Raw genomic sequence first — 19624 nt, 5'->3', positions numbered from 1 at the left:
CCCAGCTGTTGAGGGCTAAGTAAGATTTCTGTAGTATACCTGGTTTCTGATACTCTTCTTAATAACTTATAATTATATAAATGTATATATCATAATTGGAGCACAGTCTCTCAGCATGGCAAAGCAACAACAAGTTCATATGTCCTGATGAAGATCTGAATAGATCGAAGCGTTGACGCAATAAAAATACAGCTGAGCTTTTTCAGCATTACCAGTGTGCAGACAATTCTTTTTTATGACAAAGCAACAAGTGGTCCCCGTAACATAATGTAAATATACAGTCATATACCAAGGCCCTCCTAATGATTAGAACAGTGGTCTTCAACGTTTTTCAGCCCAAGGACCCCCTAGCTGAAAGAGAGATGAAGCAGGGACCCCATCTACATACAGTATAACATTTTATTTTCATAGATTTCATAGACCAACACCAAACCTCTTTGCCGAAAATAGCCGATCTACAAGCTCACAAAGCCTCGCACTGCGAGGCGTTGTGAGCTTGTGGATCGGCTATTTTTGGCTCAAGTTCTCTTCAGAAAAGGGATAATAGGGTTCAAGTGGTTAATGTAAAAAAAATAACCAATATCCAAATCACACAAAGATTTGGCAGCCCCCTGTAGTAATTCTGAGGACCCCCTAGGGGTCCCGGACCCCCTGTTGAAGACCCCTGGATTAGAATATCTCAAATGATCATTTATTGATAGAGCTTGTGAAACTATACTGGATATGCAATTGTCTAATGCCCAAATAATCAGCCCACTCAAAAGAAAGGGTAAAGAAAATAAACCGATTGTAGTAAAAAAGCATTTACGTCGTCTTCTAGGCCAGTAACCATCACAGAGTGAAGTCTTTATGCAGGTGATTTATTTATTTTTGACCATAGCCTCTACATTGATTACTTCTATTAACATCATCATTTCAAACTTCCCGATGAGTTCTTCACTCAAAATCACTCAATACCTTCATTCCTTTATCTTGCATCAAGAAACGACTCAGTTCTGAAATAAAAAACGCCATTTTTACTAACTGGTCATTTTGTTTGTCAAATGAACAAGCATGTTACAAGTGTATCTCACATGTTTACAACAGAAGTCACGTGATATACTTCCCTGGTATTTCACAGCAGTGTTGAGGCATATAGTGTGTGGTACATCCATGTCTGTGTGTGGTACAGAGCACATCAGACTCACTGAGTCATGTTGGCACTGCTGGTCTGTAAATAATAAAACCTCCCATTTTCAATTACTTAGGCAAAAACGCAGCATTAAAACGTCTCTTTCTGTTTTTAAGGTCTGACCAGCGGAGAAGTGGCTCTAGTGTGGTTACTCTGATGACTTCCACGTGTTTACGTTAACATTTGTTTTCAAGAATAGCAAAAGATAGCCGATCTATAAGCTCAAAATGCATCGTGATGCGACGCGCTGTGAGCTTGTAGATCGAATATTTAAGCAACTCGTCGTCGTACGAAGTATACAGGGCTTGAGTGGTAAAACCACCACTTCACATGAAGGATATTTTGTAAACACTTCAGATGTAAATCACAATTTTTGTGGACACAATCAATCAGGTAACACAGCATCTATTCACATTTAAACTTTTGCAAACCTTTGGGCTTCATACATACATACAATGGCTTGTTCAATGACTCCTAAATTAGGAAAGGAAACCCATTTCAAATGAGTGATAAAATAAAAAGACAGCAATCACTTCACTGCCCCTTGTAACTTAAGTAAATAATTGATTATAGTAAACACGAACAACCTGGTGAGATCGAAATAGTTTCAAAATTTGTCATTATCAGTACTGAATAATAATTAAAAAAAAGACATCACCTGAAGAAATCTCTCGAATTGTAGTCTTTCCAAATCAGTTTCAAGATAGCTGGTGAGCAAGTGGCATGTTCCATAACAGCCCTTATGCATCTGTATGCAGCTGTAATCCTTGTTCAGGCTTAGCTTGGCTTGTATGGTCGTTCAAAAAAACATGTGCACTATTTCCTGGTACTGTCTGTGACATACTGGGAACATAGGGTCGTTACGAGGTGTGTTGTTTGAGTCAGTAGGATTGTCTATATGATGGGGGAAACATTACATTATGCATACCAGTGACAAACTCCCCGGCAGCAGCCAAGCCGAACCAGGCGATCATGGGTACGAAGCTGATATCGGTGAACTCTGGTTTACATGGATTCAGCATGTATAAATAGGATCATGTGCTCGCACACATACACAGTATTTGCATCCTGATACTGGGAGGGGGTGGGGGATAGTACGATGCTCATCCAATGGCACTAAAAACAGGTCTTGTGTTCACCCAACAGGTCTCGTGTTCACCACTTTAAACCTGCCGTCCTTATTTAGGGCATTTCAAAATTCTGCTATTTGTTCTAAAAGTGGTTATTACAATAGCCAGTGGGCCACAAAGCCTTTTTTTCCCCCCTCTTTTTGGCAGGGGAAATTTTGTTAAATTATAATAAATAAAATTTAGTTTAGCATGGGATGACTTGCCGAATGACAAACTCGTCACCCTTCTCATCCATGCGAGAGAGAGGGAGGTAGATGGACTTCATTACCTTACAAGGCCAATAGCTCGCATCAAACAGTACTTACACATCACCTTTTGAGAGGTTTAAGAGCAGCAAGGTGATAGTCAAACTATCACAGAATGTGGGAGAACAGAGCCAGCGCAGTCAGTCTAACACTCGCGATAGACAGTAGACACTGATCGTGTGTTGTAATCATATCTAATAGTTTCAAAATAAAATGTCTGCCTGGCAATTGCGTACACTGTGTCCAATATCTGCATTCGCAGAAGATGGCTTGGTGTCCGATATAAAAGGGTGAGATCTGGAAATAGTACTGTACCATGGTAGAACAACATAAATCTGCAAGATATACAACTCACAACTTCACTCTGTAGCAGAGGATTTCCTACTTGTCTCTATGAGGCATCTGGATGGCGTCCCCTGTCTCCACAGAGCAGAGAGGCTGTTAATCAGGACCTTTGGCTGTAAGTTCTTCTTTTTTTCCCTGTGCTTAGTTTTAAAGTCCATGATTATCATAGGCTGATTGAATTACTAGGGAGGCTACAAGGAAGATAGTGTGGCTATTCAGCAGATCAATAGTCACGTTCTCACAAGAAACAGTGTCTCAAAGGAGGGAAACGTTTACCCGCTCTTAAAAAACAAAAAAAAAACTTAACATCTCTGCTTGTAACACTGTTAAACAAACAACTTTATTTTCACTTTCAATTCTGTAGATAAGAGGGAGAAAACTAGATAAGCACCTTCCACAGACGTAACACGGCCCATGGACTCCACTGGAATATGCAGGAGTGACTTTTCAGGTGAGCAGAGCTCAGTTTTCACCCAGAGATTTAAAAAAAAAACCCAACCAAGAGGAAAAACAACTATAGTCCATAATCCAGATCCAAACTGTACAAGAAAAGAAGTCCCTCAAAGTCCATCGGAGGCCAAATGATTAAAACCACAAACCACCCCGGGATCCTGACACAAGAGTTCTGATGGAGTTCTGGTTCTGCATCAGCCGTGGGAAGAGAAGATGGGCCTGCTGATGTTGCTGTTGGTGGTCATGGCTGACAGTTCCCACCTAGAGTGCACACAGAGCAGAAGGAACCACAAGTTTAGGGTTTTTTTTCTTCAGGATTCAAGGCAAAGCCATCTTCGTCAACACAATGCTGAATCTTGCGTTTTCTTTTCTTGCTATTATTCAAGACAATAGTGGTGGGGGGGAAAAAGCATTAATTTCAGTGAACGAACGATTTCGTTCACGTTCGCGGCAATGACCCGTTCAAACGATTCGTTCAAATGATTCGTTCATGTCTAGTGAAAAACAACTAAAAGCACCGCTGTCTGTCTGTCACGGAACAGCCCGCCCTCCCGTCCTGTGTACGGGGGGAGGGGACGGGGGGTATGAACGAAAGCGTGAACGCAACAGCTTCAGGAAGTGAACGGGTTCGTTCACGTTCACGCCAAAGAACTAGTTCTTTTGAACGAATCGATCATGAACGACCCATCACTACAAGACAACAGTCTTTGATGAGGTTTTAACCACATTAACTCTGGCGTTCCTAGTTTGGGCATACCATTATAGGCGGAAATATTTTAAACAGTCTTTGATGAGGTTTTAATAGGGGTGGGACGATATATCGATATATCGATATATCGCGATACTTTCTCCCGCGATAAATAATCGATATGCTTTTTTTTTAGTTTGTGATACGTTGTTTTTCCTACTCTGTATTTGTGTAATGATGATCTTGAACAGTTTGGTGCTATTTTATGTGTTTATGAATTGAATACAAGGACTATCGTGATATATCGTTGGTGAATTTTCATGCAATATATCGTGATATCGCAATATATCGATATTTTCAGATATCGTGACATATCGTTGGTGAAATTTCTTGCAATATATATCGAATATCGTGATATCGCAATATATCGAACATCGTCGAATATCGTGATATATATTGTTATCGTGGGCCTAATATCGTGATATATATCGTATCGTGAGGTACCCATATCGTCCCACCCCTAGGTTTTAACCACATTAACTCTGGAGTTCGTTTCTAGTTTGGGCATACCATTATAGGCGGACATCTTTTAATTTCTCTTTTATAAACGACCAAAAATAGCTAAAACAGTACATCTCGAAGCTCATAATGCGTCACGATGGGAAGCGTAGTGAGCTTGTAGATTGTCTATTTTCGCTCTTTGTCGTACGACAAATCATACAGCACTTAATTGATCAATCAAATGACTACACACACACTGACTGTAAGCAAAGGATTGGATGAGCTCCGTTCCTCCAGTGATGGAGCGGTGCTGTCTATGGACAATGGCCTGCCGTAACATGAGAACCAGGAGCAGCGGCTGACAACCAACACTAGCGCTGACCTGACCGACAGGTCAAAGGTCGATCCCCACATTGTTATCACTGGCTCTGGTTTCACACTCACTCCTCAATCGCTGTGTGTGCTGTGCGTGTGCATCTGTGCATGTGTGTGTGTGTGTGTGGTTATGAGCAAGACTATGCCACTGGAGCTAGAGATCCTCAATGAAGGACCAATGGGGAGTCAACGAGACCCTTCTGACCTCACCTAAAAGCCCTCTTAGAGTTACAAACACAACTGCCAACGCAAATGTGGAGCGTGTGCAAGGTGGCAGTGATGGTGCGAGAGTAATTAGTATCAAGTTCCAAGGGGTGGCACGTATAGGAACTTAATTTGGTTATAACTGCTACTATTTTAACACCCATTTAAAAAGTGAGAGTCGAGGTCGAGGCTGAAGACAAATGGTTGAACGTTGCCTTTGCTGGAACGACCTGCCAGAGGCGCTCAGGCCTGATAAATCACTGTCTTCTTTTATAAATCATGTCGTAAAACACACTTTTTGCTTTTGTACATTAGTTATTATTTGTCCAAGATTAATCATGATTAATGATTTGCTGCAATATTGTAATCCTACTTGTGGTTGTGTGCATAGTTACTTTCCCACTACAAGTCTGCAAGTCCCCACTACAGCAACAAAGTAGAAGGAAAATATGAAAGTGAATGAATTTAAAACGCACCCGACGTTATTCTCTTAATACCCAATGGAAGTCATTAGTATCAACCAGCACAATTTTCTGCTTCAATGCAAAATCGCTGTTGATGATGCTATGAATAATTCGTCATTTGTGAATCTACAAACTCTGCGTTTAAATAGATTACACAAATTAGATAATATCATGCATCCTGAGTATCTGTCTGCTTCTGATCTCAATTTACCTGTCAAACAGATTGACTAAAAACAAAAACAAATCCTTACTTTCTAACCTAAACCCCAAAGCAATGTTTAGAATTTTTTTTAAATGTTTGAAAATAGCAGATCTACAAGCTCGCATCGCGACGTGAGCTTGTAGATCGGCTATTTTCAAATAGCCTACAGTAGGTATAAAATAGGGCTAAAGTGGTAAACGTATGTTTTATAATCTAATAATTTATACCTGCAAAGTAACTAGTAATTTAAGTTTTCAAATAATTGTAGTGGAGTAAAAGTACAATATTTGCCTCTGAGATGTAGAAGTAAAAGTACTGACATTTGGAAATACTCCAATAAAGTAAAAAATACCTCAAAATTGTTTACCACTGACAGTAATGCAGTAACACAGTGACACTGTGATGTAACACAGTGACACTGTGACGAAACGGTGAAGCAGGAAAGTGTGTGAGAGGCGGACAACGTGAAGAAGAAGAAGAAGAAGAAGAAAAGCATGCTGGGTGAGTGACCTGATGTCATGAGGGAGTCCCGACTGCTCCAAGCTGTACTGGATAACTGCTATCTTGCATAACGTCTTCAGATTAGGACCTGGTGGAAACAAAGGAGGGAAAGAACAACAAAAAGAAGCAATGAATCACAGTTAGGCTGATGATGGGGTTCCAATTCATCACTTCATACACTCTCTCTTTAGACGGTGAGGTTTCCAAATGGAGGCCACTACAGTAGAGGTCAAGTTCTTGTGACCAGACGGTGACAGAGCAAAAAAAAAAGGATGATGTTTTCATACAGTACACCACTATGAATAATAGCTCAAACACACGACAAACTCGGCATATACACAAACGAGGACACGCGTGGATACAAAGAGCCTGTGATAATCATACTATATACTGCAGGGTTTCTCAAAGTGGGAGATAACATTTTGATGACATTTGGAATTTATCAGTTTAACCACTTAGACCCTATCAGTTTAACCACTTAGACCCTCAATACTTAATAAAACGGACCTGAGTTGTACTGTACTGTTCGTTTTTTCGATCTACACCAAATGTCTTTGGCCCAAAATAGCAGATCTACAAGCTCACAACGCGTCCTGCTATTTTTGGTGAATGTTCCCCCATCCCCCAGAATAGGGATGCTGGGGTGATTAACACATTGGCTGCCAAAGACGCATATCTGCGTTCTATTTAATTTCTCGCCTGGCTGCCAAAGACGCAGATATGCGTTCTATTTAAAAAAGGGAGTCCTTTTTTTTTCCCCGTTTTTTTCTTATTTTTAGACCCAAAGACCAAGGAGATATGATATATCAAAGATTTAAACTCCTATCCACTTCATTGTTAACTTAAAACTTAAAAAATCTGTATCTCGGCTCCTGAGAATTTTTTTTTCAATGAAAAATCTCTGGCAGTCTACAGCCAAAAATCTGAAATAATTCTGGCAGGAAATGAGTTAAGCATCAAGTCTAAAAGTCATTTTTACCAGTCCTAATGGAAACGGATATTCTCTCATGCTTTTCTTGTGTCATTCTTTATCTTGGTTTTGGGGCTATTGGCTAATAGTAATAGTGATTCCTGTGACACAGGAAGGCCCATACTTAATATTCTACAAATATTCAGAATGTTCCTGTGAGCCCAGAATTTGAAACACTGTCGCACTGCATTATAACCACCTTATTTTATAATTTGTTGTACGACGGTGTTTGTCTGATTGTAGATCGTTATTTTTTGACAATTTCTACAAGATTTGGAAGATTTTTGCTTTTAATGACATGCCCAAAATAGTGATGATGATAGTGTTAATGGAGTAGTTCATCCAAAAAAGTACTTATGTTCTATCAATTACACACCCCATGAAGCATTGAATTCATTGAGATTTTTTTGTTTTTGTCGCATTCCTAAGACAATCATTTGATGACCGGCGTCTAAGTTACATTTAAGTCATTCTCAGGAGGACAGACGTTTTTTTGTTTTTTTTGTTGATCAGATCGCTGTAAATCCTTTACAAAAATGCACTACGTCACCATTACAGTATGACTGTTCCACTACCGCACCATGCTGCCACCATATGGACTGTGATAAAGCAGAGAGAGAACGGACATGCGCCAAAAAGCACACGTTGGCACACAGAGTGGCCCTGACAGATCCCAGGTCTTCCGCGGGGGGTCGGAGGAGAACAGGCACTGCCAGTCCAGCCCTACACGTTCCTCTACCCACATACACACTGTGACCCCGCCAGCCTTACAGACTGACCCGCTGCCAACAGGATATGGCTATATTTGGTCGCTGGATAAAGGCAGGGCGCTGCTAGACCAGGTGAGAAATGAGGCAGACAGATTAGGGGGCAAAAATAGGTCATTTCTACCATGAAAACAACAGAGGAGATAAATTCATGCCTTTTTTTTAACACTTACAACCTGGTGTCCCTATTTTAGGCATGTCATTACAGGCACATTTATTTATATTTTTAAAAGATTTATTTTGGGGCTTTTATGCCTTTATTGATAGGACAGTAGGCTGACTGAATGGGGAGAGAGATCGGGAGTGATATGCAGCAAAGGTCGTCGGGCTCGGGACTCGAACCCGTGACGCGCTGTCAGGCTACATTGAGCCTAGGTGCCTGGACCACTACGCCAGCCGTCCATTTTTTGGGGATAATTGAATTATTATTATTATTCTAATATTATTCATTTGTACACTCTCAGAGTTAAATTAACATTGATTTTACAATATAATTGGGGTCCCAGAGATAGAAATGCCATTAAATGGGGGGTCCGTAGCCCTATGCATGTCAAACTGGGGGTCCTTGAAATTAAAATGGTTGAAAATCACTGCTAGAGCCGTAAAAATCTTCTCTTATGGGGGTCCTTGGCATATCTTTTCAATTTGGGGGTCCTTGATATGAAAACCACTGGGTTAAATGCACAATGGGGAGACTATAGAACAATGAAAAAAGGGGATACTCACTGAAGTCTAGTATGTACAGGTCCGAATGGTCCATGAGGTTAAACTCGTCGCCCATTCCCTGCTCTGGACAGGGGCTGTGAGGAGAACAAGACACACAACAAGGTTTGGGGGGTCAGTCAGTCCCTTGAGGTCAACAACAATGAAAGAAAAAAACCTAAGAAGAAATTGAAAGATTGCGGAGTGGTCAAGGCTTTGACCAGACCCATCCAGGAAAAGGCAACATTAACCCCCTGTCCTTCACTTCCTGTCTCACTTCCTGGGCATGAGACAAACAACGCCCCGGCACGACTGCGGTGATTAGCCAACTTTTCTTCTTTCGTACGACAAGTTTATCTAGGGTCTCCGCTTGTTAAATGAACCAGGACTGAATCATGAGGCAATTTAAAAACTGGGGGAGGAGAGATGTATACCTTGCTCAGGCTTGATTTATACTTTGTTGCCACGCGAGTGTCATGGCCAGAAAATGTTAGCCGATCTACAAGCTCACAAGCTAGTCAGATCGGCTATTAATAAATCAGGTAACGCTACTAGACTTAAGAGCTAACTGAAGCAAGGTGTAACTGACGATATTGTAGAGACCTAGACATTTGTAGAAAAACCTGTCTTTGTAAATACTTTTGAAGATTTGTAATATATTTTTGTACTTTTAAATTTTACTGTAATGTAGATAGTCCTCTTTAAATATAAATCAGGCTTAAAGGGCCTCTTTGGTAGAGGCTTAGGTTGTGTAGTTACCTTGCCATGATGTAACTGCCATGATGTAACATGATGTAAATTTTTTTTATCTAATCAAATAAAACATAATCTAATCTAATAATCATTGATTAGATATTGATAATTCTAAATATACTCCTCATTGACTTATACATTGTACGGTGAAACAGCTCTCAAAGTCACTCTTTTAGCCCGTAAATGAACGTAAAAACAAAGTTGATTCAGACAATATAGAACATCACCAAACCCAGCACTGTTTGCAATGCTGCTCTGGCCTGTGGTTCCTTATCAGGGGCCGGCATACATTAGCCCAACAGGAAGCAAGCGGAGTTCTTGCGATCATCAGACGACAGGCTGGCCCCTGCTGATAGCCCCTTCTCCCACAGACCTGCTGCTACCAGCCACTATCACTGCACATCTGTTTCCTGCTGTTTTCAACCACACACACCTGCACTCCTGCCTAGAGGAGCACAGGTCTATTAAGGCTAATGGCTAAACGTAGTCATTCCGCTGTTTCATCAGTCTGATTTTTTTTTAATAAATCTCCACATTGATGGTTGATTATCTCAGTGGTTCTCAACCTGTGGGTCGGGACCCCAGGGGGGTCCCCACATGATTTTTATGGGGATCCCTAGACAACGGTAAAGTCATCTTTTAAGACCTTTAAAAAAAAAAGACCATTAATGCATAAAAAGTAATCAGCAAACTATACTATAAAAACTGGTCAAACATTGGCCAAATTGTCAAATAATATAAGAAAGAGGCAACAATTGTGAAAATAGCCGATCTACAAGCTCACAACGCCTCGCGTTGCGAGGCGTTGTGAGCTTGTAGATCTGCTATTTTCACAATATTTATCTGTGGAACAGAGTCAAACTAAATGTAATGCCTCAACTCCTCCAATTCCAGGTGCTTGTCAGGGTGGGGGTCCCCAGTTCAAATATAATTATTGGTTATTAGTTCAAATACTATTATTTGGGGGGGGGGGTCCCCAGTTCAAATATGAGGTTGAGAACCACTGGATTATCTCAAACCTCATCACCGCTCCACCAACAGAGGAGGTGGAGGAGTGGTTAGATCATTGTTTTCAAATTCTAAATGAAACCAAAATATGGGTATGGAAGCAGCGAAAATGAAATGCAGTGGAAAAGTAATGGGCTATGGGTTATGAAAACTGTATAAATGATTAAAGCCTGCATCCCACAGGCTCATATTAATGTGTTACCGATGAACACCCCGGTTCTGCATTCACACACTGGGACCAGACCCGGACCAGAGGAGCCGCTCAGATTACTCAGAACACAATGCTGCCCGAAGGACAGCTTTACTCAATCAGGTGTTATTACCAAGTGGTTTAAGTGCCTGTGGACGCCTATTAGGGGGAGGATAATTGGGAAAATTAGTTAACAACTTATTTGTTTGGTCCCTTAAGAAACGCTTGAAGAGATGCAACTTGTTATGCATGGACCGGCTGGGCTCCTGGTGTGCATTTCATTTATATTAGAAAAGAACACAGCAGAGGAGAAACAGAGATCAGAGAGTTTGCAACTCTCTGATTCTTTTCCTGTTAACGCTCATCTGAAGTGAACCTCTGCAACTTTGTATGAGCACCTTTCTGTATATATTCTGTATTTCAAAAACATTACCTCCCTGGTACAATCGAACCAATCCAATGCAAACCAAACCATTTTCTTTTGAATTGCCTCCTGTACTTGCATCTCAATGTCCCTTTTCCTTCCTTTGCTTCCCATCGTTCACCCTGCTTCACCCCCCAAAATCCCATCCTCTTGTTCCAACTCTTGTCTATCCAAGATGATAACCCCTCCTCCTACCACCGTCCGTCCATCCCTCCATCAATCTATTTCTGTTTCCCCCCCTGTCCTCTCCTCCGTCTCTCTCTCGCGCTGCGTGTTCAGGATGTAGTAAGGGTTTTACGTTGCTAATCTTTACTAAACAAACACTAGTGGTGGCTTAAAGCGGCCGAGAGGGGTGCGGAGCACGAGCGCACGGGTCCCAGGGGGCCAGCTGGGGAAGTCATTACGCCCCCCTTGCCCCCCCAGGAGGTGATCCACCATGTCTTACAGCAGGAGCCTTCGTCAGAATCCCCCCTCAAAACCCCATAGGCAGCTTGTTGCCGGCCCGTTGCGTCAGTAGGCACTTGTATTATTTCGTCATCGTAAAGCACACAGCATTGCTGTGGTCTAGCCACGTGCAATGGCCAAAACCTCTGACATGAAAACGTTTGAGCACCACTGATATAGAAAAAATACGTTTTTCAGAAAACTGTTCGGATTTAGAAGACATTTGTACAATCGGCTTCAGGTCTTAATGGGATAAAAATCCATCAGCTGTTGGCAACTGTGCTTTTTAGCAAATAATAAGCAGTTGAATTTTTGAATTTTATCATGATACAAGTTCACAGGTATTGTTCCCAGCACAGGCCAGGGTTGGGGTTGTATATTGTTCCTGCTGAAAGCTTTCAACTGCACATTATCAAAGTATGCCAACCACACTGACATTAATAAGCCCTTGGATAAATATAGCTCAATGAGGTATTTCATAGTGCTTCAACTGAATGTGAAGTACCATTACTTTCAGTTGCGTCTTATTACATGCAGTATACTCATTCATTGCCTGGAGCTGTCGAAAATTAGAGGAGAGAATCAAAATGTTTGCCATGAGTGGCATGTGCTTTTAAACAAGCATTGAATTCGTCTAATATCTTTAGCAATGTTTATGTTTTGTTAAGGACAAGCTCTAAAGCTCCAAAACAGACAAACAACCTGCAGTTTGTTATTACAGGGGGGGGGGGGTAAATTAATTATTAGGCACAACACAACAAAAACTGGCTGCTCTACAGGACTCCCTGAAACTACTTTATTAAGGGCAATAAATTCAGAGGAAATACAGTTTTTTATCCTCTTGCCAGGATCACCTTTCCTCTAACATCCCAATCAGTAGCTAAATGTGGCCTATATCTCTTTGACAAGTAGAGCATCAAACTCTCTCTCTTCAAACATTGTCTAACACAGCCAGAGCCGTGTGTATTTCTTGTCACCCAGACACAATTTCTGAATTTTGCAAGAGCCATTCATACAATCTCATCTGAAGAGATGCAGACGTGCGAAAGCATGCAGATAAGAGGCGTGCTTAACCCAATCCGGGGACGCATCTCTGTCATTTTAGATTTCTTTGGCTATTAAAAAATAGCAGATATATAAGCTCATAGCAAGGCACTCGGTGCCGCACTATGAGCTTGTAGATCTGCTATTTTTTAGAAAAATCGTGAAAGTTTGTGCAACATTTTTAACTCAAATCTTTGCTCCTCGGGGTCCCTGGAACAAAATATTTTGAGATGGGGGTCCGCGGCCAAATACATATAATTTTGGGGGTCCTTGACATGAAAAGGTTTTGAACACACCACTGTACCGACATACGTTTCTTTCAGAAAACTGTTAGGATTTAGAAGATTTATTAATCAGCCTCAGATCCCCTTAAGCAGGAGTAACGGCACATAAGAGGGTGGTGGTGCGACTGGGACTAGTCCTTTCTCGCATGCTCACCGAAGGTATTTGTTTGGGTGTGTAATTCAGCAGAACGTTAGCGAGGGTCCACGACCAGAGGAGTCACGCTGCAGCGGGTCGTCTCAAGAAGGGAACAGGGTGACTGAACAGAGGCCAGTAGGCAGAGAGAGGGAACAGCGGGGGGTCTGTCAGGGTGACAGACAGTACAACGACAAGCGGGAAAGTCACAGGGTGTGACACTTTATGTGGTGTCCTGGTGTTTGACGAGTCACTCTGTTACACGATCTGCAACGTATCATTTTGTGTCAAAGCTCTCCTCCTCCTAAAGAACTCAGAGAGGTTCTCAGTCTGAATGAGGTCGGAGCGACACCCCTCCCCCCACAGAGAAAACACTTGTTGATGTTTCAAACAACACTCAAACGAGGGCAACTAATAGCCCCCCCCCCCTCAAATTGACGGCCTTTTTCCAGCAATGGCCTTCCCGCTTCACCTCATCTTCATCCCCAAACCTAGAGGTCTCTAAAGCCTTATGACGAAAGAGCTCCAACTGCAGCCCTAAAAGTAGACGAGGGAAAACCAGACATCCTGGGAACAACCTGAATGGTCTTAGGAGTTAGGTGTAAGCTCCCCTAAATTCCGTTGAGTGGCTTTCTAATGAACGACAACGAGGTGCGACAAAAAGATTAAAATCTGACTGTCCAGTGACACCTTCATTATTGCTTTCCAAACACAAACATTGTGGCCGATGGTGTAGCTGTAACCCACGCTGCCCTGGCTGCTGTCTATGGGCTTTACATTGCTTGTATCCTCATTCTTTGGGAGTGATTTGACCTGCATCCTTTTCCTCTATCCACTTCCTGTTGAACTGTGCTCTCTTAGAAGCCTCCGTCTCTAGGAACTCATCACATACTACAACTTCCTGTACGGCGCCTTATCAAGAGGGCCAGATGTGCGTCAAATATCCTTTAGTTCATTGGTTCTCAAAGTGGGGTCCAGGGACCCCCAGGGGTCCTTCAGGGAGTCCCCAACTAAATGATGGATAGTTAGGAACCAAATGGACCCTTGTGGGTCTGTAACTCTGAGAGTGTACAAATGGAACCAAATGGAACCGGTTCCATTTGTACAGTCTGAGTTACATTAACATTGATTTTACTATATAAATTGGGGTCCCAGAGATAGAAATGCCATTAAATGGGGGTCCGTCCGTAGCCTAATTCATGTCAAACTGCCACAATTGTAAAATGATTTGAAGTCGGGGGCCACACGTGGGTTAACCGTTTGACCTTTTTAACCGTTTGTTGTGTGCTATATAGGACACAACAATGGACTGACTTACTAGGGCCTGCTTCATACTGCATTCATGCCTTTTGATGTTTGTGCCAGTCCTTTATAATGCACAGGCTTTGATTTTGATATTGAGAAAAAAGGAAGAAGATATTTCAAGTGTTCTGTGCACGGGTCCCTGGCATGGAAGCGTCTTTGTGAGAAGAGAATTGGGGATGAAGTGTTTACATGTTCGTATGAAGGAAAGGCTTTAGCTTTTTTTTTTTTTTTGAGGGTCCGGCTGATAAGATCACAAGCTCTTATGATGCATTTCATTAACCCATTGAGATCTGAGGCCGAATCTAAAAATGTCTTCTAAATCCCAACATTATTCTGAAAAACGTATCTTTCTATATCAGTGGTTCTCAAACTTTTTCATGTCAAGGACCCCCAAAATGTGTTGTTCCAGGGACCCCCAGAAGCAAAGATTTGAGTTAAAAATGTTCGCTTAAAAAGAAAATATATTCAAAGATTTGCACACATTTTCAAGATTTTTCAAAAATAGCAGATCCGTGCGAGCTAGTAATCTGCCATTTTTGAATAGTCAAAGTGTAAAATAATGCTTTTTAGCTCAAATCAAAAGGTGACACAGATGCGTTCCAGGTCTTAATGGGTTAATAGTGGAGACCGTCATTCAGCCCAGGGCACTGTTGAGGATGAATGAATCATACTGGGCTAAAGTACAAGTGGATGGGGATGAAGAAGACGGACAAAATCCACTCAGAACTAACCAATTGATGGACTTGAAAGGCACTCAGAACTCAGAAATAGCCACAAATGGATGCCATGTGATGGAAGAAATGCACTCAAAATGCATCTGTTATGCTCTTTTATGTTGATATGCCACTGAAATGTGGCGTAGCTAGGGCTGTCACGACTACACAATTACACGTTTAAGTTGACCATTAATTGTCACTCAAATAATTGCGATTAACGATTTAATTGTGTGTTTGGCGTTGGAACGTTGGAACATATGAATAAAATAAAAACAATTGTTTGCCTTTTAAGCTTCGTAATCAAAAATTACACAGGGCAGATATATGACAAATAAATATACAAAGAAATTGTATTTAAATGTTATACATGTAAAGCGGAAATAGCAGATCTACAAGCTTACAAAGCGTCACAAAGTGACGCTTTGTAAGCTTGTAGATCTGCTATTTCTGCTTTCTTGAATATTTTAAATGTGTGAGCATTTTTTCCAGATGTAGACGATTATGACGATTATACAAAAACAATTGGGATTATCTCAAATAATTGCGATTAGACGATGTAATAATTGTGACAGGCCTAGTACGTAGCTACAGTACCTGAAAGAGAGACACGCAGCAAAGATCGTCGGGATCATTAGAGCCGATATGAGGTATGCGCCTTGACCGCTAGGCCAGCGGGCCCCCCCCCCACCACACATATACATTGTTGACTGGGGCCCCGCAGGGGTCTCTACTTGATCCCCTTCTTTTTTTCCCTGTGCACCAAATCTTTTCTCTGAAAATAGCTGATCTACAAGCTCACAACGCATCGCGTTGAGATGCTTGGTGAGCCTGTAGCAACGTTGGCCTCTTATGACATGCTCAGGATAGTGATGCTAGGGGTGGATAGGTCAACAACAGGCAATTACAAAGTTATTTTATAATTTACATTTAAAAAGGTTCATTCACAGCGGATGGGATAAAAAATTGCGTCGCTTTCATCACCTTCAAACTGACTACGATGCTCTGCTCACCACAACGAAAACCCACTGCAAAGGTTTTCTTTCTATTTTCAAAATATTTTTATCTCTTATATTATTAACTCATATAGTGCCGTTTTCAGTGTGCCATTAGTGCCAATGACGTCTTTTGACGTCACCTAAATATTTTTTTTTTTTTCTAAATCAAATTTTTAATTTCTTTTTTTCGTTATTTTTTTTTCTTTTTAATCTCAAAGGAACTAGGACAAAACGATTTTCAAAAAGTTAATTCTCCATCAACTTCAATGTTAAAATGTAAACGGAGAATTTTTTTTCTCCGTTTGATCCATAATGCCTTTGGCATATGGATCAACAAGCTTGAAATAAGCCTGGCAGTGAATGAGTTAATTAGACAATTTGGCCAATGTTTGTAATTTAACACACTCACTGCCAAAGGGGAGAATTCTCCCCTTTTCAGTCAATGGTGTTTACCGCCAAAGGGGAGAATTCTCCACTTTTTATAATTTTTTTTAATTTTGTTTTTTAATTTCTAAAATGTTTCTCTAATTTTTGAGTATACATTTTTTTTCTTTATTCACAACGAATTAGGAGATATTTAAAAAAAAATCCATTCAATTCAATGTTAAAAAATAAACTGACAAATAATTCACATGTTTTCTATAAAAAAAATATAAAAAATGCTGGCAGTGGGTGAGTACAGTCAATGTGTGTACAGTTTGTTGAGTACTTTTGATGCAGTTATGGTCTTTTTTGGGGGGTATGAAAAATGTCTTAAAAGCCCTTAAATTGTCACTTCACTGTCATCTGGGGACCCCCCCCCCAAAAATAAATTGTGTGGGGACCCCCAGGGGGGTCCCGACCCACAGGTTGAGAACCACTGGTTTACATCACACCACAGAACCTCTGTCTGAGCATAATTGATAAGTTGGTGATAATGGAAACCTGCAACAAGCATGGTATCTTAAAAAAAAGAGTTTACAATGATGTGGTAATTACAAATGCATACATATACAACATGTGTTATCCCCTTAATCTCAACTGATCATCATTCCTCCTTGTTAACTATCTGTGCCCCCCTGCTGGGCAGTAGATTAAAGCGTGATTTGGTCATTACAGAGGCATACATTGCCATATATTTGCTATCCCTTAATCTCAACTGATCATCAGTCCTCCTAGTTAACTATCTGTGCCCCCCACTGGGCAGTGGATTAAAACCCTGTTGCGGAGTAGACTTAAATCTACATAGATGCCGAGACGCTAACTACAGCTGGCTATCCAGAGACTAGACGCCTGGCTTCAGATTAGACATGAGATCGCAGTCGCTGCGGAGGCCCTGCATCTCAAATAGAAACTCCTGTAGACAAGGGGGGGAAAAAACTAGTGAGATCTGGTGATCGTATCGGAGAGGAAAACCTGCAAAATTAGTACATTTATCTTGGGGATGGCTGTTATCTGGCCAGCTGCCAGTGAAAATGAGGGAGTGACGGTTGTTAATAATAACTTTTTGAGGACCTTGAACACAGCTGGTTAATATGAGAAAAGCTGAAAGTAGTTTTGAAATGCTCCACTATGACTGGAAAAACAAGTTACTTCCTCCACAGACGGTTCAGCTGTGATTCTGGGTTCAGCATCAAGGTTAGCTCCTTAAGAAACTGTAACACAAAGGCTTTCATACACCGCCAAGTCCCCTGCCTTGCTCTTGGGCTCAATAGTCTGGTGGTTATTCATTGCTGCTTTATATCAGAACTGTTCAATAGTGAACTATTATAACTTTCTGCTCTCCAAGGTAATGATGATGTCCTTTATACTTGGCTCTGACATCGCGCTCTTCAGTGCAACATTTGACTTTAATGACTTTAACTCTAATATTAGTTCAGCTACTGCCTTTCAGTAGCAAATCCTACATAGAGTATGTTAATCTCAAGTCTATTGGTAGTCTTCTAGAACATTGGTTCTCAAAGTCGGGTCCGGGGGCCCCCGGGGGTCCTTGGAGGGGTTCCAGGGGGTCCCCAGCAAAACCACTCAACCACTTCATCCATTTATGTTGGCTATTAAAAAAATAGCAGATCTACAAGCTCACAGCGCGTCAATTCGTGCCGCGCTGCAAGCTTGTATATCTGCTATTTCAGAAGATTTCTGAAAAATATCCAAAATATTTTGAAGATTTTGAATTGTCTTTCCAGATGGGGGTCCGTGGCCAAATGTATATCAATTTAGGGGTCCTTGGCATGAAAAAGGTTGAAAACCACTGGTCTAGTACATAGTGTGGATCTGTAAACATGGACAACCAGGGAACTCAACTGAGGTTTTGTTTTGGTCTACGTTTCCTCTTCTCCAGAGCCTAAAGCCCAACACTGGCGAAGAGACACAAGAATCACAAGAGTATTTTGGTTTTGCCGATAGAGGTAAATTATAGAGTAAACACCCACAATTCTGAACATGTCACTTAATCACAGTCGACATAGACAGACAGCGGCACCGCGCCGTGTCACCTGTGCGCAGGCTGTTTATTTGAGACAATGTTTAATCAAATAAACACTCAACCCTATGACACTTGGATGTATACACCCCGTTAGTGGGTTAAGGAGGGTTAAGATGCAGATGAAATGCTATCAGGGAGCTTGTCTTTGAAAAGTAAATCAGTGTTTCTGGGGCTGCGCCGAGGTCTTGTACCGACACGTGCCGGGATGCCCCCATATCCTGTCGGGGTCACCACCACTGTTTGACAAGTTATAGCTCAGGCATACTAGACATCCCCCCCCCCCCCCCCCCCCACACACACACACACACACACACACACACACACACACGTGCAGACACATTTTAAGGAAACTTCTGCAGCCTACCCTTTGACCTTGTAGAACAAATGGCAACGGGTGAGTGTGGCATAAAAATTTAGGGGACAGTGGATTGGCCATTGTAAACAGCACAGTCAGACAAGCTGATATTCAATATTAAAAGGGATAGTTCACCAACAAAATAACCGATCGATTAATCACCCCATGGAGACTTGAATTCATGCTCATCCTAAGCCAATAATGTGATGACCGGCAGCTGTTCCGGTCTCCTTTGTGTCTCCTACCGGAATGGCTGCCTACCGGTCCGCTGGTCATCAAATTATTGGCTTAGGAATGAGACAAAAACAAAACAATATCCATGAATTCAAGTCTTCATGGGGTGACTAATCGATAGAAAATACCAATACTATATATATACTATATATGAAAATATTTTTGGGGCGAACTATCTCTTTAAGGTTAAAGACAATTCTGGATAAAAGGTAGTTGGTTTCCATGCAGTGACAGGGGAGAGAATACAGTGATTTAGAATTTGCTCCTCTGCCCCAAAGCTCAGTGTTGTGTTTAGTCTAGCCTTTTGAACTATCAAGTTAAACAGCGATAATAAGCCATGCTCTAACCAGCTGGACTACCATAACATCGGCCATACCAGCCACTGATAAGGTGTAGTTATGGTCTTGTAGGTGACATCTAGGCACCAGCGCTTGTGACCTTTCCTGATCCTCTCCGTTCAACTCTAGACTCCGTTGACATGTCTGACATCTCTGGCTCAACCTCCGTGACATGGCATGGTTTCACTGCTGATTAAATATTGGGGTGAGGGTTGTGGT

General features: G+C 41.5%; 1 protein-coding gene across 1 annotated transcript in view; it reads right to left on the bottom strand.

Annotated features, from left to right (window-relative positions):
- Positions 1-841: 841 nt before the first annotated feature.
- Positions 842-19624, bottom strand: part of klhdc3 (kelch domain containing 3) — a 51706-nt gene continuing 32923 nt past the window's right edge. The window contains exons 10-12 of the mRNA XM_080448592.1: positions 8743-8816; positions 6289-6367; positions 842-3605 (exon numbers count right to left, since the gene is read on the bottom strand). Of these exons, the coding sequence (XP_080304718.1) occupies positions 3539-3605; positions 6289-6367; positions 8743-8816 (220 nt within the window). The 3' untranslated portion in view covers positions 842-3538. The remainder of the gene's footprint in view (positions 3606-6288; positions 6368-8742; positions 8817-19624) is intronic.

The sequence above is a fragment of the Gymnoscopelus braueri genome (assembly GCF_963280865.1).
Source record: "Gymnoscopelus braueri genome assembly, chromosome: 14".
Classification (NCBI taxonomy): domain Eukaryota; kingdom Metazoa; phylum Chordata; class Actinopteri; order Myctophiformes; family Myctophidae; genus Gymnoscopelus; species Gymnoscopelus braueri.
The sequence above is the reverse complement of the archived record's forward strand: the minus strand, read 5'-3'. Positions and strand labels throughout refer to the sequence as shown.